The 18,619-nt window shown below is 39.7% G+C and overlaps 1 protein-coding gene, 1 long non-coding RNA gene and 1 other non-coding gene across 7 annotated transcripts in view; 1 reads left to right on the top strand and 2 right to left on the bottom strand.

The window, feature by feature from the left end:
- Positions 1-17,604, bottom strand: part of LOC141584002 (uncharacterized) — a 53,239-nt gene extending 35,635 nt beyond the window's left edge. Inside the window, exon 1 of the long non-coding RNA XR_012516844.1 lies at positions 981-17,604. This is a non-coding gene — a long non-coding RNA (uncharacterized LOC141584002). The remainder of the gene's footprint in view (positions 1-980) is intronic.
- On the bottom strand, positions 12,842-12,964 carry LOC120363809 (small nucleolar RNA SNORA3/SNORA45 family). Its single transcript, XR_005579247.1, has one exon. It is a non-coding gene; the product is annotated as a small nucleolar RNA SNORA3/SNORA45 family (small nucleolar RNA).
- A 186-nt stretch (positions 17,605-17,790) lies between the features above and the next one.
- The window catches only part of ANKRD17 (ankyrin repeat domain 17), a 180,430-nt gene continuing 179,601 nt past the window's right edge, over positions 17,791-18,619 (top strand). For all 5 annotated transcript variants that reach the window (XM_074396257.1, XM_074396256.1, XM_074396252.1 and 2 more), the window contains exon 1: positions 17,791-18,444. In XM_074396257.1, the coding sequence (XP_074252358.1) occupies positions 18,031-18,444 (414 nt within the window). In that variant the 5' untranslated portion in view covers positions 17,791-18,030. The remainder of the gene's footprint in view (positions 18,445-18,619) is intronic.

Below are 18,619 nucleotides of genomic sequence, written 5' to 3'. Positions count from 1 at the left end.
TTATCTTTTCCTTCCTTTTACTTCTAGCTGCTCTAGGTAATTAACTAACCTACCTAATTAGATACCTATATCTCTGGGATCCCTTCTTTAACTTAAACTTGTGTGGCTGACGTACCTACCCAACCTTTCCTAATCCTTCCTACTATCAGAATTGCAAGTGCAGGACTTAAGGAATATACACTTTTAAATGCATTTAGTTATCTTTTTAAAAATGGCCAATATCTTGTTTTCTGTATGCAAGTTTTATCTCACTAAATAAACCTTGTTTCTTGAGGAATGGACTGACTCTGTATTACTTCTCTAGATCTTATAATAATGAGTACCTAATCAATATACTGAATTTGCGAATAATCATAGGTGAGGTACTGTGTGCATGGCAATATTTAACTTTATTTAAAGAAGACTTTCTGCTGGGCGCGGTGGTTCAAGCCTGTAATCCCAGCACTTTGGGAGGCCGAGACAGGTGGATCACAAGGTCAAGAGATCGAGATCATCCTGGTCAACATGGTGAAACCCCGTCTCTACTAAAAATACAAAAAATTAGCTGGGCATGGTGGCGCGTGCCTGTAATCCCAGCTACTCGGGAGGCCGAGGCAGGAGAATTGCTTGAACCCAGGAGGCGGAGGTTGCAGTGAGCCGAGATCGTGCCATTGCACTCCAGCCTGGGTAACAAGAGCGAAACTCCGTCTCAAAAAGAAAAAAAAAAAAAAAAAAAAAAAGAAGTCTTTCTAAGAATTTAAATGACACCAGATCCCATTCAATACATTTATAATCTAATTTATTATAATACAATAGTCTTAATAACTAAGATATTTTACAAAATTATGTTTTTTGAAAAGTATGTATTTTATCGTAGAAATTTACAATGGGAAAGACCCTCAAATTATTAAACCTAATGCCCTGTTATATTACAGTGTATCTCCTTAATATTAGTGTTGATTTCCAAGCCTATGGGGACAATCATAGCAAACATAACTTACTGAGGGAGCCAAGGATGGTTTCTCTGAGAAAATGACATTCAAGGCAAACTCCGAAGAATAGGTATGGGACACCTCTGCGAAAAGGAGGAGCACAAAGTATGAGCTAAATTCTTGACAGGAGGGACAGGTAGCAGTGTCTGCTGAGTTTGAGCAACTTAAACAGAAAAGTTTGTGTTGTTGAAACAGAACTAATAAGGGAGAGCATGGCACCAGATAAGCAAGGGACAGTGAGTTCTGAAGACCTTGGTTAGGATTATGGACTTTATCCTAAGAAGGGTGAGAAGCCATTGATGGGTTTTGGGAGGAGCATCATATGAACAGATTTGTGGTGTTTTTTTTTTTTTTTTCTTTCTTTCTTTTTTTTTTTTTTAAGTCACTTTGGACATTTGTTTCTGGTTAGAATGAATAACTGGAACCAAATTTATCCTTCCACCTGGAACAACTAGAAAAATAGACAAAATTTATAAAGCAATGGCTTTGACGACATTGGTTATCAGGTAATGAAGGACAGTGATTCTGTCATATGGGAACCAATGAGGTAAGTTATACCATAGCCCCAGCTTACTGCCTGGAAAAAGTTTCCTGGCTGCAGTGTAAGGAGGGGAAACCCTGAGTTAAAACCCTGAGCTGAGAGTCTGAGAAAGCTGAAGAGGCTAGAGTCGGCAGGGCAGATTCTGGAAAGGGAGAACTACACAGATGAGAACTCCAGAGATCTGAAGAGTGTGTCCTTGGATGTGTAAGAAAGATAGTATAGTTGAAGCCAAACATCTCAATAATTAAATTACATGTAAATAGTCTAAACTTCCTCATTTAAAAACCAGAGATTATTAAGACTGGATAAGAATGCAACATTCAACCATGCTTAACACAGAGCTTAAAAGTTAAGGGAAGAGGAAAATATACCATCCTAATACTAATCAAAAGAAAGCAGACAAAATAGATTTCAGAGAGAATAATATTACCAGAGATGAGGGACATAAAATGAACAAATTATTTGAAAGATACAAACTCCCAAAGCTCATTTAAGAACAAATAGATAACATAAGTAACTCTACAGCTATTAAATAAATTGAATTTGTGCTTACAACCTTTCCCACAAAGAAAACAGTGGGCCCACATGGCTTCACTAGTAAATTCTATCAAACATTTAAGCAGAAAATAACACCAATTCTACAAAAACTCTTCTAGATAATTGATGAGAAGGGAATATTTTCTAATTCATTCTGTGAGAGCAGCATTACTTGATACCAAAACCAGACAATGACATTACAAGAAAAGACAACTACAGACCAATATGTGTGATAAACATACATGTAAAAATTCTTAGCAACATATTAGCAGAACTAATACAATATTATACAAAAAGGATAATACATCTTGACCAAGTGGGGTTTATCTTAAAAATACAAGGTTGGTTTAAAATTCAAAAATAAACCAATGTAGCACATTGTAAAAAGAAACATTATTTGAAAATACAAAATACATGCCTGAATAAAACTGCCAGAAAACATAGAACAGAAGAGAATTTCCTTATATTGATAAACAGTGTATGTGAAAAATCTACAGTTAACATCACACTTACAATCAGGAACAAGGAAAGGATGTCCATCTTAGATTTCTAATCAGCATTGTACTGGTGGTTCTACCCTGTGAAGTCATGCAAGAAAAATAAAATCTCCATTTGGAAAATAAGAAGTATTACTCCCTTTATTCACAGACAGCATGATTTCTGTGAAGAAAATCCTATGGAGTGTGTAAATAAGTTACTAGAACTAATACAGGAGTTCAGCAAGGTTCCAAGATAGCAGATCAATATACAAAATTAATTATATTTCTATATATAGTAGAATATCATTTCATGTGTTTATTTTCCATCCATATAGCTTACTTAGTGAATTGTCTATTCAAATATTTTACCCACTTTTAAAAGGAAAACATTTATCTACCATGTGACCCAGTAATCATATGAAAGCATGCCTGGTCACAATATAATATTAGGAATTCATGAATATGTGGCCATACATGGCAAAGAGACTTTGCAGATATGATTAAGACAAGATTCTTTTTTTTTTTTTTTTTTTTTGAGGAGGAGTTTCGCTCTTGTTACCCAGGCTGGAGTGCAATGGCGCGATCTCGGCTCACCGCAACCTCCGCCTCCTGGGTTCAGGCAATTCTCCTGCCTCAGCCTCCTGAGTAGCTGGGATTACAGGCACGTACCACCATGCCCAGCTAATTTTTGTATTTTTAGAAGAGACAGGGTTTCACCATGTGGACCAGGATGGTCTCGATCTCTTGACCTCGTGATCCACCCGCCTCGGCCTCCCAAAGTGCAGGGATTACAGGCTTGAGCCACCGCGCCAGGCCATAAGACAAGATTCTTAAGATGGGAAGATTATTCTGAATTATGCAGGCCAACCCAATGTCATCACAAGGGACTTTAAAAGATGGAAGAGGAAGACATAAGAGTCAGAGGCAAAGTGATGATGGAAGTAGAAGTTGGAGTAATGCACTTTAAGATGGAGGCAGATGCCACTAGCCAAGGAATGCTGGCAACATCTAGAATCTGGAAAAAGTAAAAAGAATCAGCCCTGGAGTCTAGATAAGGAGTGTAGTCCTGTCAACACCTTGATTTAGCCCAGTGGAATCCATTTCAGATGGAATCCATTTCAGACTTCTGACAACCAGAATTATAAGATTATAAATCTGTGTTGTTTTAAGCCGCTATCATGCAATTTATTACAACAGTATCAGGAAATAAATACTGTTGACTTCGCAGAAGATTCTTTTGTGGAGCTTCTATTTTTACTTGGATAAATTTATATTCAGTACCAGAATGTTAAAAACATGCCTATTATTATTTATTATCAAATTTATATAAATTTGACAAAAGGCTGGGCATGGAAGCTCTCGCCTGTAATCTCAACATTTTGGGAGGCCAAGGCAGGCAGATCACTTGAGGCTAGGAGTTTGAGACCAGCCTGGCCAACATGGCAAATACCCATCTCTATTAAAAATACATAAATTAACCGGGTCTGGTGGTGCATGCCTATAATCCCAGCTACTCCAGAGGCTGAGGCATGAGAATTGCTTCAGCCTGGGAGGGGGAGGTTGCAATGAGCTGAGACAGTACCACTGCACTCCAGCCTGGACGACAAGACTCCGTCTCAAATACATGCATACATGCATACATGCATACATACATACATACATACACACTATATCAAATGCTAAATTTGATATAGCATTTAAGGAATTGTAAAATAGACATAACTTATTTAATGAGCTTTGTCTTTTGTAATATTTGTCAAAGATACAACAAGTGGAGGCAAAAAAGACAACTGAAAACATTTGAGCTGAAATATTTACATATTGAATAAGATAAAATCAGAATGGGCAAATACTCCATTTGGCATAATTTGCTCTGAGTTTACCAAATACCTTTATTTATTTATTTTTATTTTTACCAAATACCTTTATTAACCTGTAGAGAAAGTATGTTCCAAAATAAAAATACTGAGGTAACTGAGGCGAGTCAATTGAGAGCATCAACAATTTAAAATTCATTAGCTGTAAAATGAAATATGGAAGTTTAGAGATGCTTTTATTAAAAATTACAATCATATCATATAAAAATATATTCTTCAGATGTAAAATATACCTGTAACAGGACATGAGATAGATTCAGTGAAGACAATGATTAAAATACATGAATAAGTATAGAATAATTATTATGGTTGTAACTCTTTAATGTACTGATAATTAATATTCAGCAGTTTGTTTTCAATTTTCTCTAGTGTACCCAGATTTATTTTTGAAAGTATTTTATTTCTTTTGAAACAGAGTCACATTCTGTCATCCAGGCTGGACTACAGTAGTGTGATCTAGGCTCACTGCAACCTCCACCACCCGGGTTCAAGTGATTCTCTTGCTTCAGCCTCCTCAGCAGCTGGGAATACAGGTGCGCTCTACCACACATGGCCAATTTTGAATTTTTAGTAGATGGGGTTCCACCATGTTAGCTAGGCTAGTTTCGATTTCTGACCTCAAGTGATCCACCTGCCTCCAGCTCTCAAAGTGCTAGAATTACAGGTGTGAGCTGCTGTGCCCAGCCTTGAAATGGTTTCTGTTTGTTTGTCTGTTTGTTTGTGTGAGAAGGAGTCTTGCTCTGTCCCCAGCCTGGATGGAGCACAGTGGTGCAATCTCGGCTCACTGCAACCTCTGCCTCCTGGGTTCAAGTGTTTTTTCTGCCTCAGCCTCCCAAGTAGCTGGGACTACAGGCGCATGCCACTATGCCCGGCTAATTTTTGTATTTTTAGTAGAGATGGGTTTTCACCATGTTGGCCAGGATGGTCTTGATCTCTTGACCTCGTGATCCACCTGCCTCGGCCTCCCAAAGTACTGGGATTACAGGAGTGAGCCACCGCACCCAGCCAAAAATGTTTTTTAAACAGAACTATTTTATAAGTTCTCCAATATAATAAAACTAATTTGTCAACTCATACATAAAATAATATTATATATGTTTGTTTAATGCTTCATTTTATTCCTAAAGGTATCTCCATCTGGACAATAAATCATTTAGTCAATTATACAGTCACCCTGGGCATTAGGTCTAATAGTAACAGGTACATACACCACAGCTACATTGTTTTCAGACCTATGTATTTTGATTACTAGGAGAAATGGATTCTGATTCCTGTAGGCCAGTACTTCCCAACCTGCAGCTGGCATCTTAACTGAGTTCTTTAAAGACCATTCCACTATCATATAAAACCATTGCTTTATAGTTTAGTAAACATGTGAGTTTATACATTATTTAAAACTAGTGATCACATGGTTGTTAGCCTTTTGCCTTAGGGCATTTACAGTAAAATGAGTTAGTTCTTTGGTCAGATGTAATGTTTTGTGTCTGCTGCTAAATAAGGCATTCCATCAATTTATAACTGTATCACTAGAAGTATGGCAGGAAAGAAAGAAAAATATAGCTCCACAATAATGATTGATTTTATGAGAACAAACTGGTGCCATCTTCATGATGGAAGAAGTCTAATGTAATCTACCCACCACCAGGTGGCTGACTGGTCCCCTTGGTGTATGATGTTTCATCAAATGTTCAGCATTGGTTTCTGCTGCTGGATGACTGGACTTTTAGTTATAGCAGTAGACAGATCAGCCTTGCAGAAGATGAAGTCTATGTTATTCCGAGATCACACATAACTTTCATCTGTCCATCATGACATTCTGTCCACAAAAACCATCATGACATTCTGTTCACAAAAACCATTGACTAAGCGAGGCCATATTGTCTACCTTATTAATGATAAGTCTCCTTTGCAGAGGTAGGCTTCTTTCTTATTTTTTCTCATAGCACTTACATGAGATACAAGCGTCCTCACATTCTTGTTATTTCAGAAGGTCCACTTGTGTATCACTTCCCCAAATTTATTTATCCTCTCTATTTCAGACTTGTTTTTCCAAGTTCTTGCTTATTTAGCCATAGCCAAACCAATAATTGCCCACAAAGAGGTATAGGGCATTGTTCTTCTAAGAAAATTGGAAAATGAGACATACTGATCAAAGTTTTTCTCCTTGAAAAGACTTCCTTTCTGCATATATTTCAGGGCCACCCTTTATTTAGCATTATCGGTTATACTTTTTAAAACTTTTTATAGTGGTTGCCCTAGAGTTTGCAATCTATGCCTACAATTAATCCAAGTCCACTTTCAAAGTGGACTTTCAAACGCTATAATGCTTCATGAGCAGTGCAGGTACCTTACAATAACAAAAATATTTCTAATTCCTCCCTCCTGTCCCTTGTATTAATGGTGTTGCCGCCATTAATTTTGCATTTACATAGCATACACACACACACACACACACACACACACACACACACACACACACAAACACATACAGTAGTTCCCCCCTTATCTGCACTTTTGCATTTCCTGGTTTCAGTTACACAAAGCCAACTGTGGTCTGAAAATATTAAATGGAAAATTCCAGAAATAAGTAATTTATAAGTTTTAAATTGCACATCATTCCCAACAATGAGATAAAACACTAATGTCCCACTATATCCTGCCTGGAACATGAATCATCTCTTTGCCACCTCAACACTGTCACTCCAGATAGACTATGGCAGTATTGTAGTGTTATGTTCAAGTAACCCTTATTTTACCTAATAATGGCTCCAATGCACAAGAGATGATGCTGGCATAGTGTTACCATTTTTCTATTTTATTATTAATTTCTTATTGTGTCTAATTAATAAATTAAACTTTATCATAGTCATGTACGTGTAGGGAAAAAAAAACTATAGTATATATAGGGGTCAGTACTATCTGCTGTTTCAGGCATCCCCTGGGGGGGGGTCTCGGAATATATCTCCTGTGGATAAGGAGGGGACTACTATACATAATCAAATATTGTTTCTGTTGTTATTCTGAGCAAAATGTTTCCTATTAGATTAAGAAAAATAAAAGTTTTGTTTTACCTTTAACTTAGTCCTTCTCTGATGTGCTTCCTTTCTTTATATGGATATGAGGTTTTTCCCTGTACTATTTTCCTTCTTTCTGAAGAATGTCTCTTAACATTTTTTGCAAGGTCCCTCAATTTTTGCCAGTCTAAAAGTCTTTATTTCTCCTTCACCTTTTAAGGGTAACTTTGCAAAGCAAAGAATTATTAGTTGGTGTTTTTTTTCCCTCAACACTTTGAATATTTCACTCCAGCCTCTTCTTACTTGCATGGTTTCTAGGGAGAAGTCAGATGTAATTCTTATCTTTGTTCCTTTACAGGTAAGGTGTTTTTTCTTCTGGCTTTTTTTTTTTTTTAAGAATATTTTTCTTTTGTTTTTGAATCTTTTTATTTGTTTTCATATACATTCTCCTTATATGACTATTTTTATTTTTGATTTTCTGAAATTTGAATATTTGCCTATGTGTAGTTGTTTTATTTTGTTTTTGGCATTTATCCTGTTGCTATTTGCTGTGCTTTTTGGATCTGTGGTTTGGTGTCTGACATTAATCTGGGGGAAATTCTGTCATTATTGCTTCAAATATTTCTTCTGTTCCATCAAGGGTTTCTTATCCTTCTGATATCCATACTATGTGTATCTATACCTTCTGAAGCTGTCCCACAGTTCCGAAATATTCTGTTCTGCCATCTCTATCCCCGCACTCCGCGCCTCATCCCCCGTCTTTTTTCTTCATGCTTTTCTTTTTTGAGACAGAATTTCCACTCTGTTGCCCAGGCTGGAGTGCAATGGCATGATCTTGGCTCACTGCAACCTCCACTTCCTGAGTTCAAGCGAATTGCCTGCCTCAGCCTCCCAAGTAGCTGGGATTACAGATGTGCACCATCACACCTGGCTAATTTTTGTATTTTTAGTAGAGACGGGTTTTCACCATGTTGGGCAGGCTTGTCTCGAACTCCTGACCTCAGGTGATCCACCTACCTCAGCCTCCCAAAGTGCTAGGATTACAGGCGTAAGCCACCGCACCCGGCTGCACCATGCTTTTATGTTTGGGAAATTTTTATTGTCCTATTCTTAAGCTCAGAGATTCTTTCCTCAGCCAAGTCCAGCGTACTAAATAAGCCCATCAAAAAGCATTCTTCATTTCTGTTACAGGGTTTTTAATATCTAGCATTAAACACCCCCCCTTTTTTTTAGAATTTCCATCTATGCTTACATCTTCCATTTGTTCCTACATGTTGTCTACTTTTTCTGTAAAGCCCTTAGCATATTAAAAAGTTTCATTTGTTTTTAATCCCTGGTTTAATAATCACAACATTCTTACCATATTTGATACTTATGATGCTTATTATGATGCTTATTCAGTCTCTTCAAACTAAAAAACACTTTTTTTCCTTTCCAAATATGTCTTGTAATTTTTTTGCTGAAAAGTGACTATTATGTGCTGAGTAAAAGGAAGTACAGTAAATAAGCCTTTAGTAATGTGGTGGTGAGGTGGGTAAGGTGTCAGGGAGTGGAAGCATTCTGTAGCCTTATGATTAGGTCTGTCTTTTGGTAAACCTGTACCCCAGCATGGTAAACTTCGGCAAGTGTTTTTGTGTGTATGTTTGTTTTTTTTTTTGAGACCGAGTTTTCCTCGTTTGCCCAGGCTGGAGTGCAATGGCGTGATCTCAGCTCACTGTAACCTCTGCCTCCCAGGTTCAAATGATTCTCCTGGCTCAGCCTCCTGAGTAGCTTGGAATACAGGCATGTGCCACCACGCCCGGCTAATTTTTTATATTTTTAGTAGATACGGTTTCTCCATGTTGGTCAGACTGATCTCGAACTCTCAACCTCAGGTGATCCACCCGCCTCAGCCTCCCAAAGTGCAGGATTACAGGCATGAGCCACCGCACACAGTACTTCAGCAGTGTTTTTTCAGTAGTTTTTCCCTCTTAAAATGGACAGAATTGCTAAAGGGTACTAGAGTGGTGTATTTCCCTTTCCTACATGGAAGGCTAGAACCAACTGGAGCTGAGTATTTTCCTTCCCTCAAGTCAGTTAGGCTTTGATAAAACCCCACTGGGTTAGGCTCTAGTAAAAAAGTTTCTCCTTGCCCAGCCAAAAAAAAAAAAAGAAAACACAAAAACAAACTAACAAAAGTTTCTTCTGCGGGCAGGGTTTGTTAAGAACAGAATGCTCTGCTGTATTTCAAAATGGTTGCTTTCCCCATCCCTCAGCCAGAAGTATGAGGGGATTTTTCTCTGGTATTCATTGTGAGTTCACCTTTATGAGTATACATTATCTATGTATAGTATACATACTAGTACTACTGGAAGTATAATTTACAAAGGTGTAAGGGCTCCTCTATGACTGGGTTCCCCTGGAGTTTTCGATTCTCAGGCTTGTCCACAGTGAGGCTTCAGCACTTCATCAATTACAGTTCAGGTTTTTCTATCCCAGCACTGTTTCCCACAGAGGTTTCTTCTCTGGTTATGTTTTGCTGAATCTTCCTGTCTCTCCAATTTTGGGGGCAGCAGTTTTCCCTGTGTCCTCATTTCTGAGGAATTTAAGAATTGTAGTTTTTTGTTTGTTCAGCTTCTTACTTATTAGGATGGAGTGGCAAGTTCTAATATGAGACTAGAAACTTTATATGAGACTAGAAACTCTGCCTGCTTTTAAAATTCATTGCTATGTGAAAATATCAGCTTGCTTATACTTTATTTTTTGGGTTAAGTTACACAATATAAAACTTTTGCATATTTGAGGATATGAGAAGATCTCTGGGTGAATTCCTGTATTTCAAGGATCTACTACTTATTTCCTGCACAAGACATTCAGAGTTATGCAGTCTGTAAGCTATACCCAGTGCTCTAAATAGTGCTGTGGTGCTATATAAATACCTCAGATATTTAGTAAACATTTGTGGAATAATCTATAAACGAAGGAATGAAAGATTTCCCTGTAACTCCTTGGATTCTTCTCAGTTTCACCAGATCACCCCTAGTTTTCTAATAAATTCGATTTGTCCTGAGAAAGATAGAAGGAATTGTTCTAACGTTTAACATTGTTATTAGTTGTTAATATACTAACTTGGTCTGAATCTTAACCTTGGACATGTTTCTCTTGATTTTCAATTTGAAAGTACAAAATTCAGATACTACCAAATCTCTGTAATGAGTGTTCTATGCAATAACCACTCTAAGTCTTCCAAACAGTAACAAAAATTGCTAAACTGACAAACATAAAAGTAAACACAAAACTAAAATGTAGGTAGCTTATTTGTTTAGTAACAAGAGTTAACTGCATTATTTTGTTGTACATTATCTTTTACATACTTTTATTCTCAGAGTGTTTTTCTCTGTTATCCAGGAATCTAGGTTTTTCCATTCTTTTATTCCCTTTTATTTTTCCAACCTAGGAGTACATGCAGAACAATACTAATTTTAATTTTAAACTAAACAAATTTTAAGAGGTGAGATATATACTTGGGCAAATTTAACATGAAGGATATATTCCCCAAATAACATTTAATTGACTTTAAATGGATTTATTTAGGTAGCAGCTCTGTTCTACTAATGTGCCCAGTAGTTAATTACTATTTGTTTTAGACTGCAATCCCCAGCCTGGGCTCTGGTTCCAGAGGAGTGGACTAAGAAAATTATTAATGCTAGAGAAGGGTGGTAAGAGAGTGAAGGGGTTTTCGAAATCATGTCACATAAGGAATGATTAAAAAGAGAAGGATGTTTCCCTAAGGAAAAGAAGACTAGGGTAGATTCTATAACAACATTTGTCTCAAAACCCTTAGCATGGTCCATAGGGCCTGAATCATCTGTCTTCCACTTACTTCTCCAACCTCCTCTTGCAAACATTCTCACTTTCTGTATTTCAGCTCTTTTGGCACAGTTTGATACCTCCCTTTTTTAGGCCTTTTGCATATACACTCCTTTGGCTAGGAAGATTCTTCTCTACTTGTTGGCCTATTTCCTACTATAGATCTCTGTTCACATATTACTTCCTCAGGGAAGCCCCAAAACAAAAGTTTATAGCTCAGGTTTCCCTTCTAGCAGTTACTTCATTTGTGTGTCTCTCACGCTAGACTATACACTTCAAGACATAAAGGACTATGTTTCTTTTGCTAACCATTTTTTCACCTAACACAATGCCTGCTATGTAGCACGCAGGCAGCAAATACTAGGTGAATGAACATCCATGCTTATGCCAACTAAATTGCTGATTTCAACTCAAATGTCAAAAGTTTCTTAAAAACCTACATAGAAACAGTAACAAAAAAAATAGATAGGTGACATAAATGAATGAATAAGGATAGTAGGAATAGGAATTTATGGAAACTGCATAAATTGAAGACAGCGGGCCTTATATAAAGGCATTCAAGTCAAACAACTTTGAAATGCTGTGATGACTAAGCATACGGCATGTTCATGTACCACATTTGGCTATAGGCTGCCAGTTTGCAACACCTGTTTTAAGTAAATTGATATATTCATTATAATATTGTAGAGGGCATTTAACGCCATGAGAAAATGCTCACATATACTAAGTTAAAAAAAAAAAGCGTGCTCTGGGATACCTTATTGGTGGATTCAAAAATAACAAAAAATAAATTTTAAAAAGCATGCTTAATACAGAAGTGGAATTCCGATTTCATTTAAAAACACAAAGAAAACACTGTGTAAAAGTTTGTACTACAATGTCAACAGTGGATATCTCTAGCTGATAGAATTGTAGGTTTTGGTGTGTGTGCTTTTTTGTAATTTCTTAGTGTTCTAAGATGAACATGCATCGTTTTTGTACTCAGAAATAAATTGTTTTTACAAAGTAGAGAAGTAACTCAGGTGTCAATGTGGAGGATAAAGTAGAGTACAATAGGATCAGAGGCAGGGAGATTGACTATTGTGATAATATAGGTGAGCAACGGTGAAAGCCAAGTGAAGGCAATGGCTGACAGTGGTTATCAACATTAGATAAGGACAGTGGTTATTAGCATTACCTGGTCCTCTCTGCTGAAACATATGCTTCAATTTCTACTTGACTGCAGTTGCTTATGTTGGGCAAATTTTCAGGTGGAAAGCAGAGCACAAGTCAGTAGCTCCCTGTTTTATTTTTTAGCATTTGTTGGCATTTAATAAAACCTCCTTCCCAGTGGCTTCAAGCCACCAGGACACAGGTCCTCCTCACAACCCCAACTTAATCTTTTCCTAAGCTCTTCTGCTACAGAATTTGGCTGTCACGATGACAGGCTGCTTTGGGAGGTTTTCCTTCTCCAGCACTTTATAGTAGTTCTAGAAGAACAGAGAAAAGACTTTACAATACACTGTGGCAGGTACCAACTCCCTGATGGCAATCAGGAGATTCCTGCCAACCTATTTTCTAAAATCAAGGTAGAGTATGTTTCTGACCGGGCACTAATGGGGACACTGGTTGCCCCATCAGTGATCAAGACCAACAGATTCTGAGGACTTCAGTACATTGGACAAGAGCTGTGTCAGGATGTGACTCTAGTCTCAGAGAGCTCCTTGTTTTTGAAGTCCCAAGTCTTCCTGGCAGTATCTATCCCTTATCTCTTGGAATTTCAACCTGTAGTAGAAACCCAGGAAATATTTCTCAGTTCATGGGTTATCATCCCCTTCTGCAGTATCACTGAGACTGCCTCTGTTTTCCTGTAATGATTTCATTCTTAGGCAGGTTCACCCTACATGATGATCAAAGGTCACATGCAGCTTTTGGTTTTCTTTTTTTTCCTTATTCCAGAGCCAAGTGCCTTTTTCTCAACAGTGCTACCCCAAATGATGAGACTATCTCTGATTAGCTTCATTTTTGCTAATCTGCCCATTCCTAAACTAATCACTATGGTTGAATGATAGGATACTTTGGTTAGCCTGATTTGTGGGCCCACTCCTGTGGTATAAAATTAGAATTCCGTAATGAGCAATTACATCTGGAGAAAGAGGGACAGGTCTGTATTAGGATACACTCTCAAATCTGTGCTCTAACACAAAAGAATGCATATGAACTCTAACACAAGTGTCCCTAATTAGCAAGCAAGTATCTTCCAAGTGAAGATTCAGAAAACCAGAAGTCCTATCTTGTGGCTTTGCCATCTTTAACACATAGCTTCCAGAGCAAATTTGCTCATCTGCCTCAAGTTGGTGGTGAGTGGGTTATCTTGGATTGCTCATGTGATGTTTCCATGGTCCAGAGCTGGAATAGGAGCGCATCACTTCTACTCACATTCCACTAGTTAGAACCTAATTAGCACACCTAACCCATATACCTAATTGCAAGAGAGGCATGGAAATACAACTGTGTGGCCAGAAGAATTTAGCATGTACAAGCATCCACTATTCTGATCCCTAAACATGTATTTTACCACTCTTTCCACACACAGAACATATCCTGTCCCAAGGGAGACAATCTAAAGCTTCACCCAGTCACTGGAACAGGCTCAAAGTCTAGGATTTTCAGAAAATGTGCAGTTCTCTTCATTAGATACAGATGTAACCTAAGAACTAAAAAGACAAGTTGTCTTCATTGTCACCCCCTGTCCCTGCAAACCCAATATATAGTGGTAGCTCAGGGACACATAACTATAATACACTCTCATTCAGAAAAGAAAAATATGACACTAATATTATGTAGTATAATAATAATGAAATACTGTATAAGCATTTTGCCGCCCATCTCCTTGAGACTAAAGAAAGTTTTGATGAGACCCCAATTCTAGTTTTCAGGAGAAACTCCCTGTCCATTCTTTTCTACAGTTCCTGATAGGAGCTTCTGAAATGTTCTTTTTTTTGTCCATCATTCTCCATAGACACATTCTATGTGGGTACTAGGAAGCTGCTAAGCTTTTATGCTCTATTTTCTACTTAGGCAAGACTGAGGTTGAATAGTTACCGACTGTTTTAACACCTGAACAACATTTGAACCAGATTTAGTAAGATTAGTAATAAAATTCCTCTAAAAATGTAGACTTCTGATTGAAGTGCTTCTAGTAACTATACCCAAAGTTCTTTCTCACATAATTATCAAGCCTAATTTACTGCTTTGATTCCCTGCTCCTATGCAACTTCCTCTAGATCTTTATCATAGCTATCTTGAAGCCACCTGAAATAATGATGTTGAATGGAAAAACCAAATCCTTTTCCTGATCTTTGTTGCAGGACTTAATCTCAAGGGTAACTGTAACTCAAGATCTCTTCTAGCTTTTTTTGTAAGAAGTCTAAAAAAAGTCACCTTTTTCAACCTTTCCAAAGAAATATTCCTGTATACTCTTTTTAGTAAAACCTTATTAAAAGTAAAATATAAAACTCAACACATAGTATTACTTTTGCTCTTTTCAATCATTTCTTCTGGAGCTAATCTCAACAGATAGGTGATCTGATTTTGAATTATTCCAGGTGACAGTTTTACTAATTACTTTGCCATTGAAAACACAGGCCTCCTTCTTCCAGCCTCCAAATCACATTCTCTACCACTTGCTGCATCATAAGTAAGCTGATGTAACATACTTTAGGTTATTGTCTTGGCAGTACTCCACTTCTGGTACCAATTTCTGGACTAGCTATGGTCATTCTAGCTCCTATGCATTTAAATTCTCAAATCTAAATTTTTTACTCATATAAGAAGTCCAAAAAGAAGTGTTTCTAATTGGGGTGGCTCTCTTCCAAGTGGTGTTTCGGCTACTCATTCTTCCTCTCTTTTCTGGCTTTGGAATCTCCAATATATCGTTTTCACGGTCACCATGCTCAGTGGCATCGAGTTGACAAAAAAAAGAGTAGGGGAGAATAGGACTTCATTAACCCTAAAAATGAGCACATCATTTCCATTCATATTTTCACTGGCTAGAAGTCAATCACAGCCAGGTGCCGTGGCTCACATCTGTAATCCCAGCACTTTGGGAGGCTGAGGCAGGTGGATCACTTGAGGTCGGGAGATCGAAACTAGCCTGATCAACATGGAGAAACCCCAAATTATTCGGGTGTGGTAGTGTATACCTGTAATCCCAGCAACTTGGGACACTGAGACAGGAGAATCACTTGAACCCAGGTGGCGGAGGTTGTGGTGAGCCAGTATCGTGCCATTGCACTCTAGCTTGGTCAAGAAGAGCTAAACTCCATCTTAAAACAAACAAAAAAAGTTAATTACAGGACTACAAGCAACCACAAGGAAAGCTGTGAAATTTAGTTTAGCTGTGTGCCCAAGAAGAAGAAATAAGTTTCATAGGCTAGTCAGTCTCTGTCAGAGGTTCTAAAAGGAAAAAAAAAGTTAGAAAAAAAAAAATAATAATAATAAAGTCACTTTATGAGCCTTGTCCATTTTAATAGTTTTAAACCTTATCCTGCTAGTCCCAATAGGATTATCATTTAACTATTATACTAAAGAGCAAAAACTCATTTTCCTCCAAACAATGATATTAAAGAGAGCATATTTGGTAGCATGATAGACACAGAAACTAGACTGCAGAGGGCTGACAAGTCAATTTCAGAAAACAAAAAGACACTGAATATAGAATACTTTTTGAAGAAAGAAAGCTTGCTTGAGAAGGAAACAACTGAAAGCTAAAGAAGGCCTAGCTAAGGAACCAGAATTTGTAGAAGGTTGAAAACAGAAAAGATAATAAATGGATGAGAAAGAGGAGAACTGGAACTAGAATATGTACGAAGAGTTAATCTCACATATGAACAGGGAGTCTCTCATTCCTTGATGCTGGAGAAAAGGAAATATCGGGATATTTGTAGCATTTGAAAAATTGTGAAGTTCTAAGCTAAAAGTCATATAATGAAATGGGCTGAGATTTAAAGTCTGCAAAAAGTATTCAAGAGGAAAGGGAGAAGAGACGCTGAAGAATATACAAAGTAGGAGGAAGGGATAGCTGAAAGTATAAAATCTAAATCAATAGTGGTGAGATACACAATGCAGTGTTCTGTTCCACACTGGAACTCAGCAACGACTCTAGAAGAGGAATAGGCAGATGGTTACCACTCTGTATACATATTTACTATAGCACTTATTACACTGTAAAGCCCCTTGAAACAGAGACTTCGATTTCACAAATTATGCACACAGTAGGCACATGATGAATTTTTGTTTGAATGAACTGATTTAGTCATTGCCAATTCTGCCATGGTACTCTGTAGAGTACTGGCAACTGCCCACATTTCATATGGTATGCCAATGCTAAAAAGAAGAAAAATGCTAAAAAAAAAAAAAAAAAAAAAAATTCCAGGCATATTCAGCTAAACTTAGCAGTCTTAAAATGGCAACTATGTCAGCTGAAACATACTTTTAATTTTGTGCCAGTACATCTGTCTTTGATGTTTGCTTCATTTTCCTTATGCCACTATACTCCTACTAGACCAGAAAGGGATAATTCTGAGTTCAATGGGCTCCACTATCATTTCAAAACTCCTTAAAGTTCTTCAGAAACCTAAAAATGGACTCACAACCCTATCACAGTAGTCCTTACAAGAGAAGGATACAGACAATAATCATTATTTATGCCTATTTCATAGACAGAAGGTGAATCGAAGAGGGCCGAAGAGCTAAATCAGGGTCATTCGGTGAATCGTCTACAAAGTCTGGCACAGACCACGCATCCTTCCCGTGTCTTCCTCCCCTTGGAACTTTGAGTTGCAATGATCTTAGACATCTCCTCATCTACTGCCTTCACATTACACACGTGTAAACTCAGGTACAGGATGTCTATAAGCCAAACCTTAAACTCAGTTAAAGAAGGTTCTTTCCCCAACACAACGCCATCTCTCAGGATCCAAAGCTCTATCTCTGTTTGGCGGCGGAAAAAACGACCAGGAATAAAATTACGTTCAGCAGTCCAGAACGAGGCCCCCACCTCCCGAATCTGGCAGACAGCCTCCAGCCTCCCGCTAACAAAGTGTCTGGACCGCACCTCCGCACCTGCTTCCCACACTGCCCAGGGTCGGCTCCTCTCCAGCCTCCCCGTCCTCTCTACACATCGCAGCCCTGCGCGCCCGCGAGGCCCCACACGGGGCCCTCGAAATCTCACTTTCGCCTTTCGGCTACCCGCGCGCCACGGTCCGGGCGAGGGCTGATGGCGTCACTGCACTTCCGCCTGCGGCTGCGTTCTAGTCACAAGCCAGGAAGGAAAAAGGGAGGCTGCAGGACTGTGTGTGCGGGAAATAGCGAGTCAAGAGAAGAAATCCGGTAGCTCGCGGGCGCTCCGGCGGCAACTGCGCCCCCCCTTATCAGTCCCCGCCGTTTCCTGTCGGAAGCTGCCCCAGGCACACTTCCCTGGCGTCTTTCCAGTCTCTGCTCCTCTGGGTCTCCTAACACCCGGTTTCCCTCTTACGCCTCACTCCGCCTTCCCGTGCTCCCTCCCTCCTTCCCTCCCGTCATCAGACTCCCCGCCCTTAGTATCGCGAGACGAGGTGAGAGCTGGCGGAGCGGCGGCGGCGGCGGCGGCAGTAGAGGTGACCGAGGCGGTGGTGGCAGAGGCGGCACCGATTGCTGTGTCGGCCCCAGTGCGGCCGGAGTCGCGGTAGAGCGTAGCCCCCACGCCCCTCCCCCGTCCGCGCCCTCCCTCTTTCCCTGGGGATGGAGAAGGCGACGGTTCCGGCGGCGGCGGCGGCGGCGGCGGCGGCGGCTGCGGCTGCAGAGAGAGAAGGGAGCCCCCCGGCGGTGGCGGCTGTGGCTGCCCCCCCCGCGGCGGCGGAGGTCGGCGGCGGCGTTGGCGGCAGCAGCGGAGCTCGCTCGGCCTCGTCTCCTCATGGGATGGTGCGAGTCTGCGACCTGCTCCTGAAGAAGAAGCCTCCGCAGCAGCAGCAGCACCACAAGGCCAAGCGTAACCGGACTTGCCGACCCCCTAGCAGCAGCGAAAGCAGCAGCGACAGCGACAACAGCGGCGGCGGTGGAGGCGGAGGTGGAGGTGGAGGTGGCGGCGGCGGCACCAGCAGCAACAACAGCGAGGAAGAGGAGGACGACGACGACGAGGAAGAGGAGGTTTCTGAGGCAAGGGCCTGGTTTCAAAGGAAGGAGGGAGGAAGGGATTGTGAGGGATAGGGGCCGAAGGTGGGAGGGGACTTGGCGGTGGGACAGATTCCAGTGGGTTGATCTCTTAGGGGCCAGGCTTTCGCCTGCCCCCTTTCTTTCCTCGGCCTGAATCGTGAGGTGTGGGAATGTGGGG

Source organism: Saimiri boliviensis, chromosome 3 (genome assembly GCF_048565385.1).
Source record: "Saimiri boliviensis isolate mSaiBol1 chromosome 3, mSaiBol1.pri, whole genome shotgun sequence".
Taxonomy (NCBI): domain Eukaryota; kingdom Metazoa; phylum Chordata; class Mammalia; order Primates; family Cebidae; genus Saimiri; species Saimiri boliviensis.
The sequence above is the reverse complement of the archived record's forward strand: the minus strand, read 5'-3'. Positions and strand labels throughout refer to the sequence as shown.